A 15,601-nucleotide genomic window follows, 5' to 3' on the forward strand; every position below is an offset into this window, starting at 1 on the left:
TTTTCGGATGAATACTGTCCTTTATTACAAAAAGAAAACAATGTGCTTCTTTGGTGTATAATAATGATACCCTACACACTGTAAGCTTTATCTTATCATTGCTTATGTCAGATACATCCCCCATCCCTGGGCTTCATCTCATTTATTTATCAACACACAACAGGACTTTAATTCAGTATCATATTGCTAGGAAGATCTATAATATGCTTTTAAGATCCTATTTCTTCCCATACTGTTTGCAGTGGTGGGATTTAAAGAACTTAAAATAGAAACAGCTCTTTTTTTTTTTTTTTTTTTTCAAAAAATTTTACACCCACAAAGTAAAATTTACCATTTCTTCCTCTTGCTTCGTATTCAGCATTAAGTGAATTTTAAAATCTACGTATCGGTGATTTCCGACTACACACTAGAAAGTTCTTACAAGGATTTCACTAGTCATTTGATTTAAGAGTAAAAGTGTAAGTGTTGCACCCAAGTCATATCCTGTAAGGTGTTGCATTTAACTATGTTGATACTTGGTCTCGAGGTTCTTTGATACAGCTGAGTTCTTGCAGTGAGTCATAGTACAAAAAACACTTTTCGCTTTAATCAGATTCATAGTGCACAGTTAAGTGTCTTACTGATGTGTTTGACATTGTTCTTATTTTCATACAAAATCTGAAAGCTTAGACAAATTAGACTTTCTGTAGCATTACTGAATAGAACTGAAGAACCTCAAGACCAAGGATTACTTATGCCATAGTGTTTCAAACCCTTGTGTTGACTGCTGTACCAATTACCATTCAGTTTTTACAGTGTATGTGCTACCGTAGTTTTCCTTCTCTTAACGTTTTGTTATTGTACAAACTGAAATACTCATTATTTTAAGGAATGCAAATATTTGTTGAAATATGTCAGTGCTATGTAATAGCTCCTTTTTTAAAAAAGAAAAAAAGGCAAAACAAAAAGTGCCAGTGCCATTGTGAAACTAAATAAATAAAAACTGTTATCTGTTATGTGACCTGTATTAATTACAAGTATGTTTAGGATATATTAATGATGTAGTTGTATAACAATCCATTCTAACACAGAGGAAAACAAAGTGAAATGATAAAGAATGAGATAAATATCCTTTTACATTTATGTAATATATCTTCAAAATGAGTTGTGGGAGTGTACTAAATAACAGATTAAAGAATATTATTTTCATACAGTGTAAAATAGTATGTGCAAAGAACAGTACGAAAGTTTTTGGCACCAAAACAGAGAGAAAAAGTGTAAGCTTAATAACTTTTTAGATAGGTTATCTTTTCTAATGGTACTATCATTAAGCCTTCGTATACTTACACTTAATTTATCTGATAACAATACACACATGGGTGTCACAAAAACAAAACAAGCATCAAAACTGTTGCATAGTTTCGTAGCGAAGTGTAATACTGTGAAGCAGTTCTTAATCCTACAGTTTGTGTTTCACATTTCTTTGGAGAGCAAGCTTATTTGCTGGTCCTCCCCACAATGGAGCAAAAATTCTTCTTTCAACTGGAAGTGAAATTTTGTATGCCAACTCTCTAGCATTTCTGATTGCTGCCTTCATTGCATGAATAACTTCAGGATCACTTCGTGTTCGTGCCTTTAACCATTCTCTTGCATCATCTAGTGGATTATCATCACTGATAATGGCATCTATTATTCCAATCTGTATGCCTTTAGATGGAGTCACTATTTGTGAAGACGAGATTAAGTCAAGGGCCTTGTGACACCCTACAACATCTGCAAGCCATGTAACTCCACCCCAGGCTGGAATAATTCCCATGCGGCCATGAACAAATCCTATTCCAGCTGCACTTTTACTTGCAAGACGAAAGTCACAGGCTGCTGCTAGTTCTGCACCTCCACCCAAGGCACCTAGAAAGTTAATGTCCAGATAAGTATTAATCTGGTTGGGTTTGTAAATATTCAACTTGCTTACGTCTACATATTTACTCTGCAAACCACAGTATGGTGTGCAGCTGAGGGTATCTAGTGTACCATTAGTAAGGCAAAACACAACTGAACTATTTGCTGAAGGTTGTTTTTTAATATATTTGCACATAAGCAATCTGTACATTCAAAATTATTGCATTACAGCTTCATCTGCAAATCTGAAATGAAAGATTATGATGTTTCTGTAATTATAATGTTTCTGAAAATAATGAAATTTGTGCATATTTCACAGACAAAATATCAGTTTTGTAACATGAAAAGAATTTCATTTTGTACAGAGGTGAAAATACAGTGTTGGGCTATGTTACATGTACTGGTATGTAACTTGCTTCCAGGCTTCTTTGTAGGGGACAGGGCAGGGTGAACATATGCACCACAGATTCATGGTTAACAGTTTAACAATCACCTATATTGTTTTTAATTGATTCTTGACTCGTATTTAGCTGAGTGCAGACATTTGACTTGTATCTCACCCAAATTCACCTTATATAAGACATCAAAATACAATATATTGTTGTACTTGGGACTGTTGCCATTAAACTATGGAAATTGCTGCCAAAGGTGTGCTGAGTAAGCTCATTACATGTGATGACTCCATTTTAAGGCCCGAAAATAACGCATATGAAGCAGCAAAGGTGTGAGGAGAAATTAAGCCATTAGGATATCTCCAATTACCTCATTTTTTTTAGTGTAAGTTACCAGTCATAAAGCAGCAGCTTTGTGGGTGTAATAATTATGATACTTTTTTTTCATATTTACTAAATATATCACAGAATACCTACAGTTTTAATTAGAAGTGCAAAAGTTATTCTGAAATAATTTGATATGATATTTAATTTTTGTTTGATTCAGACCTGCTCCTTCTATTACTGCAACTGTCATGATTGGCAGGTTGTGTAGCCTGTGGAGAGTATTTGTCATAATTGTTGCCATCTGAAATCCTGCATGAGAATTACAATTTTCTCGAGCAAAGCTGAGGTCTCCGCCAGAACAAAAATGCCCTTCTGCACCATACAGGATGAGCCCTTTTCCAGTTTTCCATTTCTCAATTTCAGTAACTGCATTATGGAGCTCAACCATCATTTTGCCTGCAAGAAGAATGAAACAGGTAATCTCTAGCAACCACAATCTAATTGCAAATGCAACTTAAAGTAAACTAAAGGAGAACATGAGAAATATGTCATATTTAGATGATGATCCTTTCATGATAAAGGATTGAGATACTTTGTCTGCATCTCACTTAGTAACTGAAAGTGTTTGCCATTGTTAGGGGACAGTTCACATTTGGTCAGCTATTGTACTTCAAATAGGTTTGGAAGAAATTAACTGTTGTTGTTGTTGTTGTTGTGGTCTTCAGTCCTGAGACTGGTTTGATGCAGCTCTCCATGCTACTCTATCCTGTGCAAGCTTCTTCATCTCCCAGTACCTACTGCAACCTACATCCTTCTGAATCTGCTTAGTGTATCCCCCTATGATTTTTACCCTCCACGCTGCCCTCCAATACTAAATTGGTGATCCCTTGATGCCTCAGAACATGTCCTACCAACCGATCCCTTCTTCTGGTCAAGTTGTGCCACAAACTTCTCTTCTCCCCAATCCTATTCAATACTTCCTCATTAGTTATGTGATCTACCCATCTAATCTTCAGCATTCTTCTGTAGCACCACATTTCAAAAGCTTCTATTCTCTTCTTGTCCAAATTATTTACCGTCCATGTTTCACTTCCATACATGGCTACACTCCATACAAATACTTTCAGAAATAACTTCCTGACACTTAAATCTATACTCGATGTTAACAAATTTCTCTTCTTCAGAAACGCTTTCCTTGCCATTGCCAGTCTACATTTTATATCCTCTCTACTTCGTCCATCATCAGTTATTTTGCTCCCCAAATAGCAAAACTCCTTTACTACTTTAAGTGTGTCATTTCCTAATCTAATACCCTCAGCATCACCCGACTTAACTCGACTACATTCCATTATCCTCGTTTTGCTTTTGTTGATGTTCATCTTATATCCTCCCTTCAAGACACCATCCATTCCGTTCAACTGCTCTTCCAAGTCCTTTGCTGTCTCTGACAGAATAACAATGTCATCGGCGAACCTCAAAGTTTTTATTTCTTCTCCATGGATTTTAATACCTACTCCAAATTTTTCTTTTGTTTCCTTTACTGCTTGCTCAATATACAGATTGAATAACATCGGGGAGAGGCTACAACCCTGTCTTACTCCCTTCCCAACCACTGCTTCCCTTTCATGTCCCTCAACTCTTATAACTGCCATCTGGTTTCTGTAAAGTTGTAAATAGCTTTTCGCTCCCTGTATTTTACCCCTGCCACCTTTAGAATTTGAAAGAGAGTATTCCAGTCAACATTGTCAAAAGCTTTCTCTAAGTCTACAAATGCTAGAAACGTAGGTTTGCCTTTCCTTAATCTTTCTTCTAAGATAAGTCGTAAGGTCAGTATTGCCTCACGTGTTCCAGTATTTCTACGGAATCCAAACTGATCTTCCCCGAGGTCGGCTTCTACTAGTTTTTCCATTCGTCTGTAAAGAATTCGTGTTAGTATTTTGCAGCTGTGACTTATTAAACTGATTGTTCGGTAATTTTCACATCTGTCAACACCTGCTTTCTTTGGGATTGGAATTATTATATTCTTCTTGAAGTTTGAGGGTATTTCGCCTGTTTCATACATCTTGCTCACCAGATGGTAGAGTTTTGTCAGGACTGGCTCTCCCAAGGCCGTCAGTAGTTCCAACGGAATGTTGTCTACCCCGGGGGCCTTGTTTCGACTCAGGTCCTTCAGTGCTCTGTCAAACTCTTCACGCAGTATCGTATCTCCCATTTCATCTTCATCTACATCCTCTTCCATTTCCATAATATTGTCCTCAAGTGCATTGCCCTTGTATAGACCCTCTATATACTCCTTCCACCTTTCTGCTTTCCCTTCTTTGCTTAGAACTGGGTTTCCATCTGAGCTCTTGATGTTCATACATGTTGTTCTTTTATCTCCAAAGGTCTCTTTAATTTTCCTGTAGGCAGTATCTATCTTACCCCTAGTGAGATAAGCCTCTACATCCTTACATTTGTCCTCTAGCCATCCCTGCTTAGCCATTTTGCACTTCCTGTCGATCTCATTTTTGAGACGTTTGTATTCCTTTTTGCCTGCTTAATTTACTGCATTTTTATATTTTCTCCTTTCATCAATTAAATTCAATATTTCTTCTGTTACCCAAGGATTTCTACTAACCCTCTTCTTTTTACCTACGTGATCCTCTGCTGCCTTCACTACTTCATCCCTCAGAGCTACCCATTCTTCTTCTACTGTATTTCTTTCCCCCATTCCTCTTAATTGTTCCCTTATGCTCTCCCTGAAACTCTGTACAACCTCTGGTTCTTTCAGTTTATCCAGGTCCCATCTCCTTAAATTCCCACCTTTTTGCAGTTTCTCCAGTTTTAATCTACAGGTCATAACCAATAGATTGTGGTCAGAGTCCACATCTGCCCCTGGAAACGTCTTACAATTTAAAACCTGGTTCCTAAATCTCTGTCTTACCATTATATAATCTATCTGATACCTTTTAGCATCTCCAGGGTTCTTCCATGTATACAACCTTCTATCATGATTCTTAAACCAAGTGTTAGCTATGACTAAGTTGTGCTCTGTGCAAAATTCTATCAGGCGGCTTCCTCTTTCATTTCTTAGCCCCAATCCATATTCATCTACTACGTTTCCTTCTCTCCCTTTTCCTACACTCGAATTCCAGTCACCCATGACTATTAAATTTTCGTCTCCCTTCACTATCTGAATAATTTCTTTTATTTCATCATACATTTCTTCAATTTCTTCGTCATCTGCAGAGCTAGTTGGCATATAAACTTGTACTACTGTAGTAGGTGTGGGCTTCGTATCTATCTTGGCCACAATAATGCGTTCACTATGCTGTTTGTTGTAGCTTACCCGCATTCCTATTTTCCTATTCATTATTAAACCTACTCCTGCATTACCCCTACTGGACTTTGTGTTTATAACCCTGTAGTCACCTGACCAGAAGTCTTGTTCCTCCTGCCACCGAACTTCACTAATTCCCACTATATCTAACTTGAACCTATCCATTTCCCTTTTTAAATTTTCTAACCTACCTGCCCGATTAAGGGATCTGACATTCCACGCTCCGATCCGTAGAACGCCAGTTTTCTTTCTCCTGATAACGACATCCTCTTGAGTAGTCCCCGCCCGGAGATCCGAATGGGGGACTGTTTTACCTCCGGAATATTTTACCCAAGAGGACGCCATCATCATTTAATCATACAGTAAAGCTGCATGCCCTCGGGAAAAATTACGGCCGTAGTTTCCCCTTGCTTTCAGCCGTTCGCAGTACCAGCACAGCAAAGCCGTTTTGGTTATTGTTACAAGGCCAGATCAGTCAATCATCCAGACTGTTGCCCTTGCAACTACTGAAAAGGCTGCTGCCCCTCTTCAGGAACCACACGTTTGTCTGGCCTCTCAACAGATACCCCTCTGTTGTGGTTGTACCTATGGTGCGGCTATCTGTATCGCTGAGGCACGCAAGCCTCCCCACCAACGGCAAGGTCCATGGTTCATCTAATAGGCAAAAAAATCGATTTAATAATTCGCCACGACTAAGCCAGCGGACTTCACTGTAACAAGGCAGGCTACCATACTGGCTTTCTACATCCTCAAGAAAGCTTTTAAATTGCCTATGTTGTAGCCCATGCTTCCTTATACAATTGGTTGTATGAACAACAACACTCATCACATTTTTACTCTTTGCACATAAGTTTTCCTGGTGGATCACACAGTGAACGCCCCTTATTTCATTCAGCACCGTCAGGTTTTGCATTTTCTCCTTCAACAGCGCAACGAAACCTGATTTTTTTTCCCTGTCATCGCTGGTGCACCGTCTGTAGACACTGAAACTAAAGAATTCCACGACAATCCTATATTTTCAACACTACTTAAAATATCACCTCCGGTTGTAGTGTTCTTCATGGCTACTACATCGAGGAGCTCCTCCCTCACCTGAAGATCTCTATTAACACCTCTAATAAATATGGCAAGCTGCGCTGTTCCAGTGATATCAACACTTTCGTCCAGAGCTAGAGAATACGCCATAAAATCTTTACAGATATTTGCAAGCTCGCTCTGGACGTCGTCTGCCATGTCCTGTATGCGACGCATAATAGTCATGCTAGATAATGGCACAATCCGAAACTGTTCAGCTTGAGATGGACACAAATGTTCCGCTGCAACTACCAAACATTCTTTTATTAAATCACCATCAGTGAAGGGGCGCACAAAGCAATTTTGTAACTCACTCTGAGAGTTGCCTCAGTTGATTTTTCTTCGTCGTCCAGATCTTCTTCGGATAGCTTTCTTTTAAGTTCAATAACTTCCTGTACACGATCTGGTCCATCACATTTTCCACTTCCGTAGTCTTTCGCGCGGTACGACATATAATGTCGCTGCAAATTAAATTTCCTAAAAGAATTCAGCGTTTTGTGACATACTAAACATTTTGCAACACCATCTTTTTCTGTAAACAGATACAATTCCTCCCAATGGGGGTTGAACTGCGAAAGCATGGTTGGGGTGACACAACGGCGACTTGACATGATTCTTAACCAGCGAAGTAACTCTTAGAGCTGATCGTAGTACTTTAAACGTTACACAGTCAGCGCGAATTCAATAGAAATTAACTACTCCACCATTTTATTACTACTTTCCACAATATTGTAAAGTCCCTGTCTGCTATGAAAAATGTAAAACATCATAAAAAAGACATGTTCTTTCTTTTACTTATTAAGTCTTGGAATGGAACTATAGAACATCATAAGCTGATTTCAGAGTACAATATTGTTGCAAATTAGATTAAAGTTGGACTATTTAGTGTGCTTGGATTTAGTCATATGTATATCACAAATGCGTCGTCAGTACAAGTTGTTAGAATTGATATCATACCCGCAAAGCAGTTTGTGCAGTGCAGGACACTGCTTACAGTTTTCATTACATTGCCAATGTCAATTGGTACACTCCTCAAAAAGCTATGGGTAACAGTTTGTAATTGCTGCAAAAGTTATAAGGTAGAAGTGCTCTTGACTTTTTTAAAATATGGCACCTAGCCTGCTGTTAATCTCTGGGCCCTAGCTAGCCTTCTTATTTAAGCTTGAGGAGCCTACACACTTTTGCTGTCTATCATGTCCATTTTTTAACCAAATGGAGAAATCCCATAACCTAGAAATGCTTAATTTATCAGGCATGATAAATCATCTTGTCCTGGTCATTGAGCTGATAATTATTTTGTCCTATCTTTTTTCTCGAAGGTTTTATTTTACTGTTGTAAAATAGGTGTTTGAGGTTTTATTTAGCTACAAATATGGGCTGCAAAATGGTGCTAAGAATAATTATCCAAGATTTCACTGGTATCAGCATTCTTACCACTAAAAGCATTTCTTTTCTGTGGATTATTTATACATATCATCACTAATCCTGTTGCTTCATCTTTTTCCATTGTTATATTTCCACCTCCATACTCTGATAAACTCAAAACTATTGTCGTCATGTCCTCTTCTGGCCCTGTATAATAATTAACGTATCTTGTATCAGGGCCTTTATTTTGCTTTTTTAACATCCCTAGACTTTTTGCAATTGACCTGAAACAATTTCAGAAATTATAAATCATGTTATATGTATCAAAGCTATTAATACATTGCTGTAAATGAAGCCAAAGTTATAGTTTATTTTTATAGTGAAAACTATATATTGGTACAATATTTGTTGTGGAACAAAATATCAGTCTTCTGAATGACCTGAAGCAGCTCAATACAATTTCTCTCCATTGGTAACTTCTTCACAATTTTTCCCTCTAAGGCTTCCTTTAGTATCATGGAAGCTATTGTGTGATGTCTCTAGATATGTGCTATCATACTGTCCTTTCTTATGATTAGTGTTCCACATATTCCTTTGGTCATTGGTTTGTGGAGAACCCCTTCATTTCTCATCAATCCAGTTAATTTTCAGTGTCCTCAAGTCATACAATGTCTCAAATGCTATTATTCACATTGTTTCCAGTTTTCCCATGGTCTATGATTCACTTACATACAATGTCGTGCTCCAGGTGTATGTGGTTTGTTCAGAAATTCCGGAACTTTGTCCACAAAATTTTTCTGTGCTTACCTTTCACTTATTGTGCATTGTCCCCTTCAAAGTACTCTCCTTCACATTTGAAATGCTGCTTCCAATGCCATTTCCACTTGCTGACGTGGTCTTGGTACCCCTCTTGCTGGATCGTGTGAAGTGATGTCTGCTAATTTTCTTTTATCTCATCCATTGTTGCAAATCTTTGTCGTTTCAACAGAGTTTTCAATTTTGGAAATAATAAAAAGTCCATAGCGACCAGGCCTGGAGAGTAAGGAGGACGAGGCAACACAGTAATTTCGTTTTTTGCGCAATAGTCATGCACCAACAGAGATGAACATGCGTGTGCATTATCGTGATGCAAGAGCCATGAATTGTCTTGTCACATTTCAGGCCGCTTCCTTCTCACATTTTCTCACAGCCATCATAACATGTCCCTATATTACCTTTAATTAACAGTCTGTGTCTTTGGCACGAATTCATGATGAACTAGTCTTTCAAAGTCAAAGAAACTATTGGTAGCATGGCTTTGACATTTGACCTGACCTGACGAGCTTTTGTTTTGGCCTTGATGAACCTTTCCCAACCAACTGTGAAGACTGAACCTTGGTTTCAACATCATAAACATAGACCCACATCTCAGCACCAGTTCTGATTCTCTTAGGAAACATCTCATTCTCATGTGTGTGTTCCAAAAGCTTTTCCATGATTGTGAGATGATGGTCTTTCTGGTCTTGACTCATGAGCCATGGGACAATATGATGCATTCGAAAATCTGTGTCAGGATTTCATGACACAATGCAACTGAATTTTTACGTTCTTCTGTAGTACCTCGGACAATCAGTGTTCAATTGGCATACACTATTTCATTGATGTTCCAGAGGTGAGCATCATCAGTAGACTTCGAAGCGTGTCCTGAATGAGAGTGATGCTTAACTTCTGTCCAGACATTTTTAAACCATGTGAACCATTCATAACACCGAGTAGGGCTTAGGGTAAGCACTCGTCACTGTAGGTTTCCTGCATCATTTGGTTTGTGTCTGTACAGGTTTTCTTGAGTTTTACACCAAATGTAATGCAGACTTGTTGCTCCTCTAACTCTGCCATCTCAAAATTCGCAATGTGTGCGACATAACGTTCTACTCAGTAAAGCACTGAACAATGATTAACGAACATACAACAATGAAACTTCCAGCAATTATGTATTAAACACAGGAATATGCAGGGATGCTAACTGCATTTCACTCCAATACACCAGTGGCATGAAATTACAAATGTTCTTCAATTTTTTGAACAGACCTCATACATTAATAGAAATTTCTTTCCCAAATTAACGCCAGTGTTTGATACTAGTAGACTTAGGCTAGGATTGTTCTCTTTGCCCGCTTTAACTAGCTTCATATGTCTTGTTTGCTTTATTCGTCATTTGTTATTTTGCCTCCAAGACAGCAGAATTCCTTCACTTCGTCTGTCACTAATTGAATTTCTGCTGTACTTCTCAGTACTTTCATCTTTCTTTAGTTTACTCTGAATCCGTATTCTGTGCTCACTAGACCGTCCCTTCCCTTCTGAAAGTCCTGTAATCCTTACTCACTTTCACTAACGATAGAACTGTCTCATCAGCAAAAATTACGATACTCTTGTCTGGTTTGCAGCCTTATCTTCAAATCAACACAATATTTTGACAGTCCAACCTGGCGATATCTCCAGGCGAGACGCTTCTGTTGCTTAGTCTCAGCAACAGCAGCACCTCATCTGAATATGACTCCAGGTCGACTATCTGAATATTGTATCAACTTGACTTGAAGGTCCAGTGCAAACCCAAGAAGAGTATCACAAATTAGTCAGGAAGTTACAGGTTCCATGGATCATTTGAATGATTCATATATATATATATATATATATATATATATATATATATATATATATATATATTTTACACACACACACACATATACATGCAGCTGCTTGGGTAAATGTGTGTGGTGAAAGGGCATGGAAGGATGCATTAGGCAAGGAAGAGGTAGTTAGATTGTGTGAAACAGATCTTTCTACAGATGATCTAATGACTGCACAACAAGATGGAAGGAGTTCAGAGAATAGAGCATATAAGAGGGAGGGGAGGAAGAGGAAAGGAGATAAAGAGGGAGACAGGGAGGGAAGAGAGAAAGGGAGAGGAGTTGAAAAGGTGGAGAGAGCTCCTGTCCTCCTTACTCTCTTTTCCACCTCTCACCCTTTTTCTCTTCTGTCCCCCTTTATCTCCTTTCCTCCCCTTCCTCTATGTAGCTGTTGTATGCTCTACCTTCTGAACTCCTTTCATCTTGTTGTGCAGTTGCTGATTCAACTATCAAAAGGCTGACTCACACTATTGCGCTATCCCATCCTCACCCTGTGCATCATTCCCCACCTCCATCTACCCAGGCTACTGCCTTCAGTAATCAACAGTCAATATGCAAGTGAGTATGAGCATTTGGATGTCCGTGTGGTTGTGTGCGTGAATGTGATTGTGTGTACATTTGCTAGAGAAAGAGCCAGAGATTGAAAGCTAGTATAAATACAGTATTCTGTTGAGTGCTTTTGTGTGCCACACATCTGTCAGCCTTTGGTGAGTAGTTGCCTTTCCTGTATTTTATGTGTTATTCCATACAGAAATTTCTTTCATTTAAATGATTAGTGTTAACATTAATGAACACGATACTTTTTAGCCCTCTCATGCAACTACTCTTAAAAACTAGTTCTCTCTTCTTTTCCTTTTTTCCAGGGTGCCAGTTTTGAATAGAAATTATTCCATGTAATAGGATGAGATGCTAAGGAAAAATAATTTTAGGTTAGACTTAAAATTTGCTTTGCTATCTGTCAGACATTTTATGTTATCGGGTGAATGATTAAAATTTTAATAATGGGTGATAAAGATCATTCTTTCTTCTAGCATTGTTGATATTCTCAACTTGTGATGTATTATTTATGATTAATTTCATTACCAGATATATGTATTGTGATAGTGCAGTTATAATGCTCAATTCCTTGTAGAGGTTCCTACATGACGATGGCAGGTGAACACTATGAATTATTCTTATTGATTGCTCTCTTTTTGCAGTCAGTGTTTTATTAGTAAGTGGTGATATCAGCAATGTAGGAAAAGACAAATAGCTTCTTACCATAGAGGCGATATGTCAAGTTGCAGACAGGCACTACTAAAAGACACAAAAATCTTTCAGCCACAGCTTTCATCAGCAAAAGAGAAACCCACACCATTCATACATATTAGCAAGCACATCTCACACACACGTGACTGCCAATTCTGGCAGCTCAGGCCAGAATGCAACTATCACATGTGATGGAAGCAGCAGTCTGGAGGTGGCGGGGAAGGGAAGGTATAGTAGTGTACAGGTGGTGGGAGGGAGGAATGCTGTCTGGCAATGTGTGCTGGGACTAGAATGCCAACAGGCACAGCGGCAGGAGGTTGTGTGGCATCTTACCTGCAGACAGAGGTTTCACAACTGTTGTTATGAATCATAGTGGCCACCTGGCAGAAGGCTTCACCAATTATCTGACTACTCCAACTATAAACTCTGCCAGAGTGGTCCTATCCCAGAAGTACAACACAACTTCCATCCCCACTTAAAGCCTTAGGCCCTTCCCAGAGCTTCTCCCCTGAAACCATTTCCCTCCTCACCCCTATGACATCCCACACACCCACTTTGTATGTGCTGCCCAAAATCCCCAAACCAAACAATCCTGGACACCCCATTATGTCTGGTTATTGCCCCCACTGAAAGAATTTCGGCTGTCGTTGACCAACACTCCAACCAATAGCCCGTAATGTGGTCTCTCATGTCAAAGATACCAACCACTTCCTTCACTGACTCTCCACCAACCCCACCCCTTTACCTGCTGGATCCCTGCTTGTCACTGTTGATGCCACTTTGTTATACACCAACATACCTCATGCCCATGTTCTTACCCCTATTGAGCACTCTCTTTTCCAACATCCTTCAGACTCCAAACCCGCTACCTCATTCCTCATACACTTACTAACTTTATCCTAACTCCTAGTGTGGTTCAGGTTCATTGGTGATCTTGTGCCACCTTCCCAGATGATGTCCTCCTCTCTGATAGCTCACTCTGCACCTCTGTCCATATTAAACCCACTACCCACCAACAGTATGCGCATTTCGACAGCTGTCATCCCTTTCACACTAAAAAATCCCTCCCATACAGCCTGGCCACCTGGGGATGGCATATCTGCAGCGACAAGAACTCTCTTGCCCAGTATGCTGAGGGTCTCACGAAGGCCTTCACAGACAGGCACTATCCCTCAGACCTAGTCTGCAAACAGATATCCCATGCCATTTCCCCTCAGACCCCCAATCCTCCCACTACCTCCAAGAACCAGCCACAAAGAGTGCACCCTTCGTCACACAGTAACGTCCTGGAATAGAATAACTGAACAACATCCTCTACCAGGGCTTTGATTACCTATCATCATGACCTGAAATGAGAGACATCCTACCCAAGATCCTTCCCACTCTCTCCTAAACTGATGTTCCATCACCCACCCAACCTCCACAACATCCTTGTCCACAACTATGCCTTCCCAACCCCAACCCCTTGCCACAAAGAGGAGATCCCCATGCAAGTCCCAGGTGCAAGACCTGCCCAATCCATCCACCCACTCAGGACATTCTATTCCAGTCTTGTCACAAGTTTATCCCAGCCTGTCAGGGGCTGGGCCACCTGTGGAAGCAGCCTTGTCATTTACCAGTTCCGCTACAATCATTGCAGAACTTTTTATATTTGTATGACTACCTGCTGAGTACCTGCCATTTGCCTAAAGGGATCAGCAACCCCTCAGATACTGAAGCCACCCCTCAGATACTGAAGCCTCACGTATTTGCATAATGTATAAGCCTCCCTAGGCTGCCTTGATCACAGTAAGGAAGACAGATGGCAGGACAAGTGCCACCAAAGGTTCTCCATGGCAGGGAGCTATTTCCTCCACCATGTCACTTGTTCAGAACTGGATCAGCAAAAATTCCTCCATGCCCCGGCTGTACTGGGCAGTGCAAGCCAACATGTTGGCAGTTTGCTCCATCTGAGCCAATTCATTCACCAGCTCTCAGCAGCCCATCAGTCAGAGTCCAGTCGCGAGCCACCGCAGCAGGGCCTACGACTTTTCACTGATATCCCAAGATGTACCTGTCAGCCAACTAAGCCAAACACTCGACCTCCATTATAAGGGTTATCAGTGGAGCCCACTACGTTTATTCACTGTGTGTTCCATTCATACGCCTGTTTGTGGATGAGAAGCTGTATTATTTTTTATTGAGAAGAGTTTTCCTTTGTTATTACGAGGGTTGGCATTATAGTAGTGCCAACTATTTATTTACAGCTTGTATAAAATGGATACATTTCAAAGTTTTACTGACCTTCCAAGTAGTCACCAGCATTGTGTATAACCTGTTGCCAGCGATGTGAAAGTTGTAGGATACTCTTGTGCCAGTTGTGATGACAGTTCAAGTGGTGCAGTCTGTTGCCTGACGAATTTGTAGCAGTTCTGAAGCGAATGCCATGAAGTGTTTCCTTCAGTTTAGAAACTGAGTTGAACTCACCAGGGCTTAAGTCAGGGGAGTGCAGTAGGTGGTATAGTGCTTCACAGCCCCATCAGTCAAACAAATCAGTAACTGCTTGCATTGTATGTGCTTGGGCATTGTCCTGCAAAATGATGGTCAGATCCTGCAGAAAGTGTCTTCACTTCTGTCTCTAAGCTGGTCATAGGTTGTGTTCCAAAAATGAACAGCATAGAGACAGAAGTGATGACACTTTCTGCAGGACCAGACCATCATTTTGCAGGACAATGCTCAAGCACGTACAGTGCAAGCATTACTGATTTGTTTGACTGATGGGGCTGCGAAGTGCTATGCCACATACTGCACTTCCCCGACTTAAGCCCTCGTGTGTTCAACTCGATTTCTAAACTGAAGGAAACACTTCACGGCTTTGCTACAAAATTTGTCGGACAATAGACTGCGTTGCTCAAACTGTCAACACAACTGGCACAAGAGTATTCTACAACTTCCACATCGCTGGCAACACAATACTGCTGACTACTTTGAAGGTCAGTAAAACTTTGAATCATGTATCTATTTTGTACAAGCTGTAAATAAATAGTTGCCACTGTTAAAGTTCCAACCCTCGCAAATCTCTTTACTGGAATCATAATAAATCTTTTTTTTTCTTCCTTCCCCTTGTGTCTTATTTCTTATCCAGCATCTCTCCATGGGAGGTATAGCACTACCAACTAGCTGTCCACTAGGATGAATAGGCACTGCCAAACTGCGGCCAAGTGCAAAGTAGACCAACCTGTGGCACAGTGTGCAGCTGAACTAACACACTTGATTCAGTGGCTGCTTCACTGCCAGAGCCATCTGGATCCTCCCTTCTGCCACCAGCTTTTCTGAACTGTGCAGATGTGAGT

The 15,601-nt window shown here is 40.1% G+C and overlaps 1 protein-coding gene across 3 annotated transcripts in view; it reads right to left on the bottom strand.

Annotated features, from left to right (window-relative positions):
- Positions 1-276: 276 nt before the first annotated feature.
- The window catches only part of LOC124803128 (ethylmalonyl-CoA decarboxylase-like), a 68,495-nt gene continuing 53,170 nt past the window's right edge, over positions 277-15,601 (bottom strand). For 2 of the 3 annotated variants that reach the window (XM_047264305.1, XM_047264306.1), the window contains exons 2-4: positions 8,425-8,639; positions 2,820-3,053; positions 277-1,887 (exon numbers count right to left, since the gene is read on the bottom strand). In XM_047264305.1, the coding sequence (XP_047120261.1) occupies positions 1,439-1,887; positions 2,820-3,053; positions 8,425-8,639 (898 nt within the window). In that variant the 3' untranslated portion in view covers positions 277-1,438. The remainder of the gene's footprint in view (positions 1,888-2,819; positions 3,054-8,424; positions 8,640-15,601) is intronic. The other variant, XM_047264307.1, reaches the window with a different exon arrangement.

Source organism: Schistocerca piceifrons, chromosome 6 (genome assembly GCF_021461385.2).
Source record: "Schistocerca piceifrons isolate TAMUIC-IGC-003096 chromosome 6, iqSchPice1.1, whole genome shotgun sequence".
Classification (NCBI taxonomy): domain Eukaryota; kingdom Metazoa; phylum Arthropoda; class Insecta; order Orthoptera; family Acrididae; genus Schistocerca; species Schistocerca piceifrons.